This window comes from Mus caroli, chromosome X (assembly GCF_900094665.2).
Source record: "Mus caroli chromosome X, CAROLI_EIJ_v1.1, whole genome shotgun sequence".
Taxonomy (NCBI): domain Eukaryota; kingdom Metazoa; phylum Chordata; class Mammalia; order Rodentia; family Muridae; genus Mus; species Mus caroli.
Genome location: NC_034589.1, coordinates 151,143,904 through 151,158,923, shown reverse-complemented (window position 1 = coordinate 151,158,923; position 15,020 = coordinate 151,143,904). Strand labels below are relative to the sequence as shown.

At 43.6% G+C, this 15,020-nt stretch overlaps 1 protein-coding gene across 4 annotated transcripts in view; it reads left to right on the top strand.

The window, feature by feature from the left end:
* Positions 1 to 5,355: 5,355 nt before the first annotated feature.
* The window catches only part of Txlng (taxilin gamma), a 50,742-nt gene continuing 41,077 nt past the window's right edge, over positions 5,356 to 15,020 (top strand). For 2 of the 4 annotated variants that reach the window (XM_021152781.1, XM_021152780.1), the window contains exon 1: positions 5,356 to 5,571. In XM_021152781.1, the coding sequence (XP_021008440.1) occupies positions 5,470 to 5,571 (102 nt within the window). In that variant the 5' untranslated portion in view covers positions 5,356 to 5,469. Of the gene's footprint in view, positions 5,572 to 10,838; positions 11,011 to 15,020 lie in introns of all 4 variants that reach the window. The other 2 variants (XM_029473100.1, XM_029473101.1) reach the window with 2 other exon arrangements.

Sequence of the window (15,020 nt, the reverse complement as noted above, 5' to 3'; positions counted from 1 at the left end):
CTGGTCTTTAGTTCATATTGCAAAGCTAAACAAACTGAGTTCCAATGACAGGAGAGTGTGGCAGCAACAGAGACAGAAGCAGAAACAGGACAGATAATCTTGCCAGCAAGACATGAACATGATAGAAGAATTCACCAGTAAAAATGCCAACAGGAGTCGGGCTGTGGTGGCACATGCCTTTAATCCCAGCACTTGGGAGGGAGAGGACAGCTTTGAGATGCCATTCCTCCTCAGACACCTTCATCTTGTTGTTTGAGTTAGGGTCTCTCACTAGAACCTGGGAGTCATTGATAAGGCTAGGCTGGGCTTCTTAGCCAGCAAGCTCCAGGATTCACCAATCTCTTCCTCTATCCCTCATTTACTGGCATGTGCTGTAAAGCCTGGCTTGCTTTATTTACACTTAGTTTATATATACAGGAGTGTTTTGCCTGTGTGTATGTATACCACATGAGTGGCTGGTGCCACTCAGGCGAGAGCATCAGGTCCCCTGGAACTGGAGTTATGGATGATTGTGAGCTGGAAGCCCAACAGAATTCCTCTACAGCAACAGCAAATGGTTTTAGTGGGTAAGTCATCTCTCCAGCCCAAGCCTAGCTCTTCATATGGATGCTGGGGATGAAATTTGGGTCTTTGTGTTTGTGTGTTTGCCTACCAAGCACTTTTTCTTTTTTTTCGAGACAGGGTTTCCAGGGTTTCGCTGTACAGCCCTGGCTGTCCTGGAACTCACTTTGTAGATCCAGCTGGCCTGGAACTCAGAAATCCGCCTGCCTCTGCCTCCCAAGTGCTGGGATTAAAGGCGTGCGCCACTATGCCTGGAGCCTAGCAAGGACTTTATCAACTGAGCCATCTCCTCAGTTCCTCCTCCTTCTCCTCCTCTTCCTTGAGACAGAGTCTTACTTTGAAGACCAGACTGTCTTCAAATTTTGGGCAATGCTCTTGCTTCTGCCTGCAGAGTACCAGTATTAAAGTCATGAATCACCATGCCTGAGTGCAAGGGATCTTATCCTCCCTCTTTTTTCTCAGCAAGTATGTGTTGAGAGCTTTCTCTATGCCTGGCATTTTGTAGGTATTGAGGATACATCCATCCATCCCATGCCCCATCCTTGCCCTCACTATCACAGAAGTCCAGAAATCATAACATGAGCACCTAGGACACTGCCTGGGATTTGGGCTTACTGGAGGGGAAATCCAAGTTACCCCTTTTCTCTGGGCAGATATCAATTACCCAAGCTCTCAGATCTGATATATAAAGTAAACAAAACCAAAATGAACAAAAATGGTTCCTTATTATCAATGTGTATCACAGAATACAAATCTCTCTCTCTCTTTCTCTCTCTCTCTCTCTCTCTTGTCAAACCCACACAGCCTGATGCAATTTGATGAGAAGTTTAAAATTAGCTGAATATGGAAGTGCATGCCTTTAAAACCAGTGCTTGGGAGGCAGAAGCAAGTTGGTCTCTGTGAGTTTGAAGCCAGCCTGGTTTACATGGACAGGCTAGCCAGCTAGGACTACAAAAGAAAATCCATCTTTAGAAAGAAAGAAAGAAAGAAAGAAAGAAAGAAAGAAAGAAAGAAAGAAAGGAAGGAAGAAAGGAAGAAAGAAAGAAAGGAAGAAAGAAAGAAAGGAAGAAAGAAAGAAAGAAAGAAAGAAAGAAAGAAAGAAAGAAAGAAAGAAAATGAAAGACAAAATAAATGGTAGGAATGGAGGTGTGGTGTGGCTCATGGCTATAATCATAGCACTTGGGAGGGGGAGGTAGAAGTATTATTGCCAGTGCAAGCTAGTCTGGACTCTAGAGTGAGATGCTATGTATTCAAAAATATCCTCAAAAGTTAAAATTGGCCGGGCGTGGTGGCTCATGCCTTTAATCCCAGCACTCGGGAGGCAGAGGCAGGCGGATTTCTGAGTTCGAGGCCAGCCTGGTCTACAAAGTGAGNGCCAGGACAGCCAGGGCTACACAGAGAAACCCTGTCTCGAAAAACCAAAAAAAAAAAAAAAAAAAGTTAAAATTGTAAACAAAACCAAGGGAAGAAGACTATCACAGTCTAAATCTCTTAATAGTCTTGCCTCCAGCTATGAGTTCTGAGGGTGTCCACTTCCTAGATATCCAGTGCACTAGCAGCGGAATTCTCCCTCTGCAGTAGTAGTGAGTCTGTCTAGAATGCTTCCTGATGCGCAAAAATGATGGCTAGAACATATGAAAGCTCAGAACTGGGCTTCATAGGCACAGGAACAGTTTTGTGCCACATGTCCAAGACTGTACTACGTTTCTGAATGGGCCTGGAACGTGGCTCCGTTGCCGAGCCCTTGATGGCATGCACAAGTCCTTCTGGGTTCTGTCCTCATCACTGGAGAAAAAAAGAAAAGAAAAACTCAAGATTGATTTTTATCACGATTAAAACTTTTTTATGTGTACTTGTGTGTGTGTGTGTGTGCCTGTAGTTAGCATGTGCACATGCATGCAGATGCCCTAGGAGGCGATAAGAAGGTGTGTGATGCCCTGAAATTTTAGTTACAGGTAATTGTGAGCTGCATGGCGCAGGTGCTAGGAACCTAACTGCAGTCCTCTACAAGAGCCCCAAGCACTCTCAACTGGGAAGCCACCTCTTCAGCTCCTTCCTCCAAAGAAAAACAATGCAAATACTAAATAAGGTCCTTTGAATAACCGGACCACTTACCAAGGTCAGAGCTCCAGCCCTCTGTGAGACCTAGAGAATTCCGGCTTCTAGGGAGCTGGGGTTTGCACGGCCTTTACTCTATTGTCAAGCAAATTTACAAGCACTGTGCTTTAAACAGATACTTCCTGGAACAAAGGTGAAAACAATCACCGAAGACAGTATGGAGTGCCCCTTTAAGACTCAGAAACAAAGACTTGAATCTGTTAGGCCTGGAATCTGAGCTCTCAATAGAATACATTAGCTAGCAGTGGCTGGAGGGAAATGTGGGGTGGTTGGGAAGGTTTGAAGGAAGGGAAGGGAAGGGAGACGTTTTGTAATCAAATTATACTTTCAAAAATAGAAAAGGAGCCAAGTGGCAAATGCCTTCGATCTCAGCCCTTAGGTTGCAGAGAAAGGCAGATCTTTGTGAGGTCTAGGGTTAGCCTGATCTAGGGAGTTCCAAGACCGCCAGAGCTATGTAAAGAAACCCCTGTCTCAAACAAACAAACAAAAAATCAAAACAAATTGGTTTGATTCATGAAGGGTGTGTGTGTGTGACCTGGCAAAAGCTATCTTTTGTATAGTTTTATAAGTTACATCCTCATTGCTGATACAGTTTATTCTTTTTTTTTTTTTTGAGCCCAGGTCTCAAGAAGTTACTTTTAGCATTTGTGCTACAGTGTATCCCCCGCCCTCCCCCCCTTCTCAAGTTACTTTATCATTTGTGCTACAGAGCATTCTTTCTTGAGGTGTGTGTGTGAGAGAGAGACAGGGTCTCACTGTGATAGCTCTGGTTGGCCTGGAACTTGGTATGTAGATATTAGACAAGACTAGCCTTTTTTTTTTTTTTTTTTGGTTTTTCGAGACAGGGTTTCTCTGTATAGCCCTGGCTGTCCTGGAACTCACTCTGTAGACCAGGCTGGCTTGACCGCACTACCCTGCCTGGCCTTGTAACTATGTAGCCAAGATTCTCTTTTCTAGTTGTAATTTTGACTCCCCCAAAGCTGGGGTTACAGGCATGCTTAGTTGGCATACTCAAGAATCAGAAGTAACTATACTCTCAAATCTTCTCCTGAAAAGAATTAACATATTGAGGAGCAATTTTCTTTTCTTTCTCCCTTTTTTTTCCCTTTTGTTTTTTGAAATAGGGTTTCTCTACGTAGTCCAGCTGTCCTGTTATACACCAGTGCCAGGCTTCTTTTCTTTTCTTTTCTTTTCTTTCTTTCCTTTTTTTTTTTCTTTTTTCTTTTTTGAGACGGGGGTCTTACTATGCAATACTGGCTGGGCCTGAAACTCATTAAGTAGGCCAGACTAGCCTCAAACTCACAGAGATGCACCTGTCTCTGTCTCCTGCGTGGGGGTCTCCAAAGCTTGCAACACCACAGCAGGTTAAGGAGTAATTTTCTGACATCTGTCATAAACGTATAAACTGTAAATGAGATCTTCTTTCTAAGTCCAAAAAAAAAAAAAAAAAACCCCAAAACTTTGGCCTGGAGAGCACTGACTGCTCTTCCAGAGATCCAGATTTCAATTCCCAGCAACTACATGGTAGCTCACAACCATCTGTAATAAGATCTTATGTCCTTCTGGTGTGTCTGAAGACAGCTACAGTGTACATATTTGTTATTATAAATAAATTGAAAAAAAGAAGAAGACAGCTACAGGGTACTCATCATATATAATAAATAAATAAATAAAATCTTTAAAAACCCCCAAACAACATTAATAACAAAACCAACCCTATTTTCTCCTAAGAATTTGCTCAATTGAAATTTTCAGTCACTCAAGTTATTTAAGTTTTGGCTCCTGGTATCACTGTTTTGTTTTCAACTGTAGGAAAGTATATTTGTACAGATTTTCATAGTGAATTATTTCAAACAATGTCTGAATTTTGTGATGGTCGGTGACTTCTAGACACTAGGCCACTAAGGATCTGGTTCCATTAAATAGAAAACAGGGGATATTTCTAAGTGAACTTCTCCAACATATCAAGAAAAAAAATAACTGTTTTAGTAAACAGTCCATGATATTTTTAATTAGCAAAACATATGGTGGAAAAAGCAAGAAATTTTTAATACGAATTAATCTTGAACTAACATGGAGAACTGTACTTGAAGCCAGAGAAGTTGGGCAAAGGTGAATAGGCTTCCAGCCCAAAGGAACTCTGGACAGTTAAACCTTGGTGAGAACTCTGGTAGAGAGGCTGTACTCTGGGCAAGTGTCCAATGTTTCAAATTCTGAGACTGCATCTCCCACCTCGAAAATAGCGAAGTTAAAAGAGTCTCTTATTCCCAAATTATACTTGGACAATTCTGAAGAAAAGCAACAAAAGCAAAACCACAAAGAAGTGTCTCTGATCCTATTCCTTCTCAAACTCTGGAAGATTTCAAAACTTTTCTTGTAGGTTAATAATGACTACTTTCCGGTACCGCGACATTGCCGCTCAGAGACTACAAGCCCCAGAAGGCTGCACACTCAGCACAGCGGGTACTCTTCCCCCAAGACGCTCCTATCCCGATTCGTGGCTGGACGCCAGGGCCGCACATTCTTCTGGGACTCGTAGTCTACTCCCTTTCCCGGTCCGCGCAGACTCCAGCGGCCTCTGTCTGCCCTTCGGCCCTAACAGAAGCCCAGCCCAAAATTTTACGCTCCCCACCCCCAACAAACTGCCTTTCCTCTGGAGCCAACCTCCTCCGGTCACGTGAGAAGACTCTCACGCTACGATTGGTTGGGGTGTAAAGGGGGCGGGGCCGAAGCCCCTGAGAGGTTCCGTGCCCCTGGTCCAGCCGCTTGTTTGGCTGCTGCCGTCACCTCATGGCGACTCGGCTTGAGGAGGTAACGCGAGGAAGAGGCGGCGGTACTGAGGAGGCTATTGAGGGCGGACGGGGCGGACGGCGACGTAGCCCCCCGCAGAAGGTCAGTGCAGGGGACGCCTTCGTTGTGGTTGGATCGCGGGGATGATTGGGTTACCCTTTTTGGGGTTCACCTCTTCACTTACCCCTTTAGCTACGGGACGAACATCCGGCCCGTTCCCCCTTTTCCTTCAGAAGAGTGACGATAGTTGGGAGCAGGTGCGGGGTGGTTGTGACTGAAATGGATAGGGTGAGAAGGGACGGTGGTTGGGACTTGGGGACACTACGCCTAGTAGGGGGGCTGAGGGAGGACATGGTGGACCCCGGTGTGAGAGGGTGAAGGGGTGCTAGGCAGGGGCGCTCCAGGTGTGACAGCCACGTGCGGCAGGCGCTGCCCCGGGTCGTCAGGTGTTGTGTCTTCAGCCTGTGTGGTCACCGGGCACTGGGACTCCGCTGCCCAAGGAGGTGGCGGGGTGGGGGTGGGGGCTTCCCGGGGTACGGGATGGCCCTTTCTGCGTTGGGCAGGTGCGTAGGGCGCGCGCTGCGGGGTGCTCCCCGGCCTCAGAGCTGAGGCTGTTGCGCAGTAAGATAACAGCGCAGAAGCCGGGGCTGCCTTTCGCCCCTTCCCCCCTTCCCCTTGCCCCCCCGCGGTCCCCCGCAACACTGCGCGGGTGGCTACGCGGGGGACGCCGCGGGGCTCCCGGGACCCACACTGGGGCTTGGTCTCTGGGCATCACGGACCTGCCTTGAGTGTGAGGCTGGGGATGAGGTGGTGATGCTGGGGAACCAACATCATCTTCTGATAGCCGTCTCCGGCTTCCTGCTACTACCCTCTGTTTCTTTTCTTTCTTTTTAATTTGATAAGTGGAAACTTGAGTTTCCTCCTGGGCTTCGGTTTTGGTCTTTCTTAATCTAGGAGAGGAGCCGGACCGTTTGTTTCCCCTTGCCTTACTTGACTCACGTCAAGGAGTTTTCAGTGTCTCCCTGGATACAAGAAAATCGAGATCTCTTTCAGAATTGGAGAAATCCACTTGTTCTGGAGCTCAGTGGGTGGAGTTTTGACAATGATTGCACAACGAGTAGGGTACAGGGCTTTCAGGCCCAGGAACCAAGAACTGGGGTGTATGGGATTGAAAAGGTGTAAATTCCATCCCTTTGCCTTGCAGGAGAACATACTGAAACCGCTTGACTTGTTGGACACCCTGCTTGACCACTGAGAGCTATTTAATATTACTTAATTATGTATTTGACTAATCTTAAAAGCCACTCCTGTATGAAGTTACGAAATAATATTTTTCTAATGCGATTCATGAACTTCAAAAGGGAGAACAAAGGTCTGGTTTACATTTGAGCAGTGTCAAGAATTGGCTTTTTGGGGCCTGCTCCTTTTTTCCCTCACTTTTTTTTTTTTTTTTTTTTGAAATTGGTTACCCTGTAGCAGGCTGGCCTCATTTGACTATGTAGCCCAGGCTTGTCTTGAACGGACCATTTTCCTCTTGCCTTTGTTTCCCGAGTGCTGAGATTACAGCAGTGAGCCACCACTCTGGTCTCGGGTGCTTTTTTTTTCTAAGGTCGGGTATTTTCATGTTATATTCTGTCTCATAAAAGAGGGACCTACTGCTTGGAACACTGGAAAAGTTGTGGCCCAACAGTTCTTTAGGGATTCAACACTGTCACTTTGGACATTTATTCCCTGAGGGTGGGGAGTCAAACTCAGTGTTGGATTTCATAGGTTCCCCAGGGGAAAACTCTGATAAAAAGCCACTGCAATTGAGGACATAAGTTCCCTTTTACGCCACTGGAATAAGGACAGAAAGTCATTGAATTAGGAAGTAAGGTTTAATTAACTAGTATTTTAACCTATGAGGGTAAGACTCTCGGAGTTCAGAGCTTTGGTTAATGGCTGTATATGAAAAGTCTTGTATATCTTTTATTTTTACTACCTTTGTATTTCTTTGCTCATGCTCTTTTGGGACTCTTTTGGTTTCTATCTTACTATAAAATGGAATAGAAGCTAACATTACATTTTGAATCATCAGTTCAAAATTGGGTGAACATCTTGTCAGTAAACATTAATTTTTAGTTGCTCATTCATGATCTTCAATTTATTGATTCTAGGTGAGGAACCTAAGAAAATACTCCTTTTTCTAACTTAACCTCTATATTTTTGTTTTTTAGGAAGCAGAAATGATGTTAAACAAATTTCAGTTGTTTTTAGAGTATTGGAGGAAACGTGATTTCTTGTTATTATATCATAAGACTTGAAGTGAAGAAATGTGGAGATGGGCCTTCTTGGTCCCTGGTTCAAATCATCTGCCTGGTCATTTTTATTTTTCTGAGGCAGAGTTTGGTCTGGCCTCCCAAGTGCTGTGCAAGTGAAACTACTACACCCACTTTTTTAAAAAGAGAGAATCTTGCTTTGTTCATCTGGCTGGCCTTGAACTCCTGGGCTTAAGTGCCTAGTCACTCTTGACCTGCTCAGTTAATTATAGCATGGTTTCATAACTATATTCACTTGAACAGGCTCTTGAGGTGACTTTTCTCTTCTAAAGGTAATATTGCAGTATATTTTTAGGTGTCATTTGAGAAATTGCCTTAAAACTGCTGGTATTATTGGCACTAACCACATGTAGCAATCTAATTTGCTTTTTTTTTTTTTTTTTTTTTGGTTTTTCGAGACAGGGTTTCTCTGTGTAGCCCTGGCTGTCCTGGAACTCACTTTGTAGACCAGGCTGGCCTCGAACTCAGAAATCCGCCTGCCTCTGCCTCCCAAGTGCTGGGATTAAAGGCGTGCGCCACCACGCCCGGCAACAGATACATTCTTGTTTTTTTTTTGTTTTTTGAGACAGGGTTTCTCTGTGTAGCTCTGGCTGTCCTAGCACTCACTTTGTAGACCAGGCTGGCCTCGAACTCAGAAATCTGCCTGCCTCTGCCTCCCGAGTGCTGGGATTAAAGGCGTGCGCCACCACGCCCGGCTACAGATACATTCTTGTTTTTTTTTTGTTTTTTGAGACAGGGTTTCTCTGTGTAGCTCTGGCTGTCCTAGCACTCACTTTGTAGACCAGGCTGGCCTCGAACTCAGAAATCCGCCTGCCTCTGCCTCCCGAGTGCTGGGATTAAAGGCGTGCGCCACCACGCCCGGCAACAGATACATTCTTATTTTGACAAGTATATAACATGTGTCTAGGGTAGCCTATGCTCCAACTAGTCATCCTTCCCATTGCTGGCACCAACTGATTTTTTTTTTTTCTTTTACTTCGCTGATATTTGTGTGTGTGTGTGTGTGTATCTATCTGTCTGTGTCTGTGTCAGTCATGACACGTGTATGGTGGTCAGAAAACAACATTTACCATATGTGTCCCTATAGATCAAACTCAGGTTGGCAGTGAGTGCCTTTACCCTCTGAGCTATTTTTGCCAGCCTGTGGTGTGTTGTTTTTTGAGATAGTATTTCACCATGTAGTCCAGGCTGGGCTCAAAATTTTCATTCTCCCACCTTAGCCTTCTGAATGCAGGGATTACAGGCGTGTGCCATCATATCATGTCAAGTTGCCACTGTATGTATGTGTTTATTAGCAGACAGTTTCACTATGTAGTCCAGAGTGTTTGCCAAATTGGTCATTTAACTGTCTCCCTAGTTTAGTCTTAAATGTCTCTGTTTTTGTTTTTAACTATAGTTCTGCTTGGGAGTGTTTTGGTTTCTCTGTGTAGCCCTGGCTGTCCTGGAACTCACTCTGGAGACCAGGCTGGCCTTGAACTCAGAGGCCTGCCTCTGCCTCCCAACTGCTGGGATTAAAGGCCTGGGCCTCCACTACCCAGTGGGAATGTTAAAAGATGATTTATCATCATTGAATAAAATTCTTTGGACAGACCTTGGAAAGATGTCTCAGCCATTAAGTTCTTTTAGAGGACCAGAATTCAATTCCTAGTACCCATATCACCTGGCCTACAACTTGAGCTTCAGGGAACTCTTAATGCCTCTGGCCTCCATGGGCACCTGCACATACCCTCACACATACAGATAATTAAAAATAAGAGTCTTGAAACATATGTAACTATTACTAAATTTGCTTTTAGGTCTACAAACCAGTTTGATACTTGGATTCACCTTAACAAAACCTTTTATATAGTGTCCTATCATTTTTATAGCATATTTGCAAATGCAGTCATTCTTTTAGCATCACTCAGATGTTGTAGAGAAGGTTGGGCAGCTGACATTGCCCTCATTTACTGATGACACACTGCTAGGTAAGGTCAGGTGATTTGCCCAAGGGATGAAGCTAAGCCTGGAACCCAGTGCCCTTTCATCTATCCTATGGTAATAAGTAGTGTAGCAGTGGGTAAATAGTATGGGTTTTAGAGTCAAGACTCTTGGCTCTCTGCCACATAATAGCTCTGTAACCTTGGGCGTATTTCTCAGGGTACAAGCCTCAATTGGATTGTTGGGCAAGTGGGGTTGCTGCTTTTTACACCATATTAGCATTGTTGTGAGGAATGAGTTGGTTGATGTGACCTTTTGCATAGTGTGGGGTATATAAAATTTTATCTACTTTGGAAGGGATAACATATGGTAGATCAGATTCTCTTGCTCTTACGGGTGCTATTAATTTTGTAATCTGTCTTCCAGGCTTTGTATGTTCTTCCATTCCCAGAATCTATAATAAAGCAGTCAGGGCTAGGCAAGAGGAAGGAATCATTTTTGGTTTTTTTTGTTTTGTTTTGTTTTTTTTTCTCTATTTGCCAAGTTGATGAAATTCCACTTTTTTGGCATAGATAGTATTAAGTAAAGTGATCTAGTTACATTATTTTAAGGATTGCTGAGGTTTCATTTAAAAAATTTTTTTTTGACACAGGGTTTCTATGTATAGCCCTGGCTGTCCTGGAACTCACTTTGTAGACCAGGCTGGCCTCGAACTCAGAAATCCGCCTGCCTCTGCCTCCCGAGTGCTGGGATTAAAGGTGTGCGCCACCACGCCCGGCTATCTGCAGGACTCTTGTCAAGAGGGGGCAATCCTTAAAATAATGTAACTAGATCACTTTACTTAATACTATCTATGCCAAAAAAGTGGAATTTCATCAACTTGGCAAATAGAGAAAAACAACAACAACAAAAAAAATGATTCCTTTCTCTTGCCTAGCCCTGACTGCCAGGCGTGGTGGCACACGCCTTTAATTCCAGCACTTGGGAGGCAGAGGCAGGCGGATTTCTGAGTTCAAGGCCAGCCTGAGTTGCAGGACAGCCAGGGCTACAGAGAAACCCTGTCAAAAAGAGGGCAGAGTGGGAAACTGAAGGAGTGTAACTTCTAGATTACAAGACTGCCTTCTCTCTCAGGTTGGTACTCCTTGGCTCATGCTGAAGAAGCTGGCTATCATGTTTTTAAGAGGCTGATGGAAAGACCTAGATGGCAAGCAACCAAGGAAGGTCTTGGGCCAACTGCTCATGAGGAACTGAGGCCTCAGTCCAACAGCCCATATGGAATTGAACCCTGGCAACAATCATAAGAGTAAGCTAGGAAATGACTGCTTCCCAGCCAAGACTTGAGATAATTTCAGCCTATGGAACCCTGTCAAGGACCCAGTCAGGCCACACCCAAATTGCCAAACTACAGAAATTGAGATCATAAATAATTTAAGCTATCAAAGTTTTGTGGTAGTTGTCACAAAATCCATTTTCTTTTAGAATAAATTAGCTTTAATTTAAAAATTTCTGGTATAATTTATAATATGGTAAATATTATTAGGTATAGCCTATGGCAACAAATGTTTCTTGGAATTCTCAATCACCAACTGCCTCCCACCTTCTCCAATTCCCCCCACTCCCCCTACAGTCCTGGGATTAAAGGTATGCTATACAATAACTTTTTGTTTTGTTTTTTCCTGACAGGGTTTCTCTGTGTAGTCCTGGCTGTCCTGGAACTCACTCTATAGACCAGGCTGGCCTGGAACTCAGAAATCCACCTGCCTCTGCCTCCCAAGTACTGGGATTCAAGGTGTGTGCCACCACTGCCTGGCTTTTTTTTTTTAAGAGAATTTAAAATAATCTTTATGCCAGTGGTGTGTGTGTGTGTGTGTGTGAGAGAGAGAGAGAGAGAGAGAGAGTGAGAGAGAGAGAGAGAGAGAGAGAGAGCGAGAGAGCGAGCGAGCGAGCAAGCAAGCAGAGGACAACTTAGAATTCGTTTTCTTCCACTCTGTGATCTAGGGATCATCAAAATCAAGTTGTTAGGCTTGGCTTTGGCAATAGTGCCTTTACCTACAGAGCTATCTCACTGGCCCTCCAATATTATTTAGCATAGTGATATTTCTTTTTGCCTTGTATGGATTTTCTTTCTTCTTTTTTTTTTTTTTTTTTTGGTTTTTCGAGACACGGTTTCTCTGTATAGCCCCGGCTGTCCTGGAACTCACTTTGTAGACCAGGTTGGCCTTGAACTCAGAAATCCGCCTGCCTCTGCCTCCCGAGGGCTGTGATTAAAAGCGTGTGCCTCCACGCCCGGCTTGGATGCCCAGTTTAAAAAAATATTATTTATTATTTTTATTAGTACACTATAGCTGTCTTCAGACACACCAGAAGAAGGCATTGGATCCTATTATAGATGGCTGTGAGCCACCATGTGGTTGCTGGGAATTGAACTCAGGACCTTTGGAAGAGCAGTCAGTGCTCTTAACCATTGTGCCTTCTCTCCAGCTCCCCCCATTGACATTTTTATTCATATTTCTTTTATTATGAGCAAAGTTGAAATGTTTTTTCTCTGTTGGGCATTTTTAGTGCTTTAGTGGTGATATACCTATTCACAAACCCTTGAAAACCAGGGCTTCCTGTGGCTTTTGGGTTAGTCCAAATTTTTCAGTTACCATTTAGTGACTTGGTTATATACCCCTCCTCCTCCTCCTCCCTGGGGTTGTGGTTTTCACTTTTCTTTTTCTTTTCTTTTCTTTTCTTTTCTTTTCTTTTCTTTTCTTTTCTTTTCTTTTCTTGGTTTTCACTTTTCATGGTTCAGTTTTGCGTCACCTGCAGGTGCATGAACACCACTTTGTCTCCCTCCCTCCATCCCCTCCCAGTATGGTTTAGGATATGGTGTAAATTATTTGTTTTCTTTACTAATTTAAAGCGACACCATTTTTAATGTTTGTGTGGTTTATACTGAATATTGTGAATATTGTGCAATATAATTAGGAACTCTCAGATAAGCATCTCATGAGTGAAATATAAATTCAATATCACATGTCGTTTTATAGTTTGAGACATAAATAATTTTTTTAAATTCATTTTGTGTCTAGAAGTTGACATCAGGTAACATTTGATTATTCTTCAAACTCTATTCTCTCTATGTAGTCCTGCCTGTCCTAGCACTCACTATGTAGACCAGGCTGGCCTCAAACCCCCAAGTGCTGGGATTAAAGGTGTTTGCTATTATGCCTGACTGGAACCTTAATTTTTGAGACAGGTTTCTCATTGGACCTGGAGCTCATCAATTTGACTAAGCCATCTGGCCAGTGAGGTCTTAGAGGTCTGCTTTTTTCTATCCCCCGACCCCTGACCTCCATATCCATCCCTGTTCCTGTTGTACATGGATGCTAGGGATCTGAACACAGGTCCTCCTACTCATGCAGCAGATATTTTACTCACAGAACCACCTCCCTAGTTCCTAAAGTGTGGTCTTTTGAATATAGGTATAAGCTGGGTATCATGGTGCAGTATTGTAACCCCAACACTTGGGAACCTGAGCCAAAGAGGGTTATAGCAAATTAAAGGCCACCTGGTATATACTCTTTTTGTTTGGTTTTTCGAGACAGGGTTTCTCTGTGTAGCCCTGGCTGTCCTGGAACTTGCTCTGTAGACCAGGTTGGTCTCAAACTTAGAAATCTGCCTGCCTCTGCCTCCCAAGTGCTGAGATTAAAGGCATGCGTCACCAACGCCCGGCTGGTATATACACTTAAAAGACAAAACAAAGAAAAATGGCATAAAAATTGTAGAGCTGTATACACCAAAATCTACTATATATTACTACATAGTTATTTGATGTGTTAAAAGTAAAAGCCTTCTCATTTCATTTCATTCTTCTGTTCTAACACAGAAAACCCTGCTATTGTTTAAGGAAGCATCAGTGCTGGGTGTGGTGGTGTACCCCTGTAATCCCAGTATTTAGGAAGCAGAGACAAGTTGAATTCTGTGATCTTAAGACCTCATAATGAGACCCTGCTCACAGGAGGAGACACTTTTTACACTTTTGTGAATTGTGCACTTTTTAAAATATTTGAGTGGGTTTTTTTCTGGGGGGAATAGTGGTGTGTTTTATTTGGTCTCTGTGGAAACCAGGTATGCATGTAGAGGATGTTGGAGTACCTCCCTAGAACTGGAGTTGTGAGCCTCCATGTGAGTTCTGAGAACAGATCCTGGGTCCTATGGAAGAGCAGCCAGTGCTCTTAACTGCTACGCCAACAGGTGTCGTGTATACAGCTCTGAGTAGCCTGGAATTAGTTAACTGTATACTCCTGTCTAGATTCCAAGTAATCTCGCTTTTCCTCAGCTTCCTGAGTGCTGGGGCTATTGGTATTAACTACCATGCCTAGGTGCTTTACTTATTTATTTCTCATGTGTTCATGTGTGTGGATGTGCATATGCCATGGCATAAAAGTGGAGGTCAGAGAACAACTTGGGAGAATTGGTTCCTTCTTGTACCATGTGGATTCTGGAGATTAAACTCAGGTTGTCACTTGGTAGCAAGAACCTTTACCTGATCTTACCCTAGTATCTTGTGATAGGATCTTGTTATACAGTACATAGCCCTGATTGGCCTTAAACTTGTTAAAGTTGATCTGCCTAGGCCTCCCAAGTGGTTCATTATAGATGTCTACTATAATGCTATAAAAATAACCATTTTAAAAATATATTTCTTTCAACACTTTATTGTGCTTATATATTTATACATGAACATCCATATATAATGTATATAAAATATAAGACATACATGTACTGTATCGGGTTTTTCTTTTAAAAGATTTATGGACTGGAGAGATGGCTCAGCGGTTAAGAGAGCCAACTGCTCTTCTGAAGTGAGTTCAAATCCCAGCAACCACATGATAGCTTACAACCATCCGTAATGAGATCTGATGCCCTCTTCTAGGGTGTCTGAAGACAGCTACAGTGTACGGTGTACTCAGTGCTCTTAACCACTGAGCTATCTCTCCAGCCCCTTGTGAATTTTTAAAATCTTGTTATTAAGATTTGAACTCAAGGCTGGGCGTGGTGACACACACCTTTAATCCCTGCATGCGGAAGGCAGAGGCATGTGGATTTCTGAGTTCGAGGCCAGCCTGGTCTACAAAGTGAGTTCCAGGACAGCCAGGGCTATACAGAGAAACCCTGTCTCAACCCCCACCAAAAAAAAAAAAAGGATTTGAACTTTGAACCCAGGGCCTTGGACATGGTAAACCAAGTGCTCTACTACCAAGCTGTACCATGCCCGTCTTTTAAGTAGTATTTTCAGATCATTTCTTTCCTTTTTTTTTTTTTTTT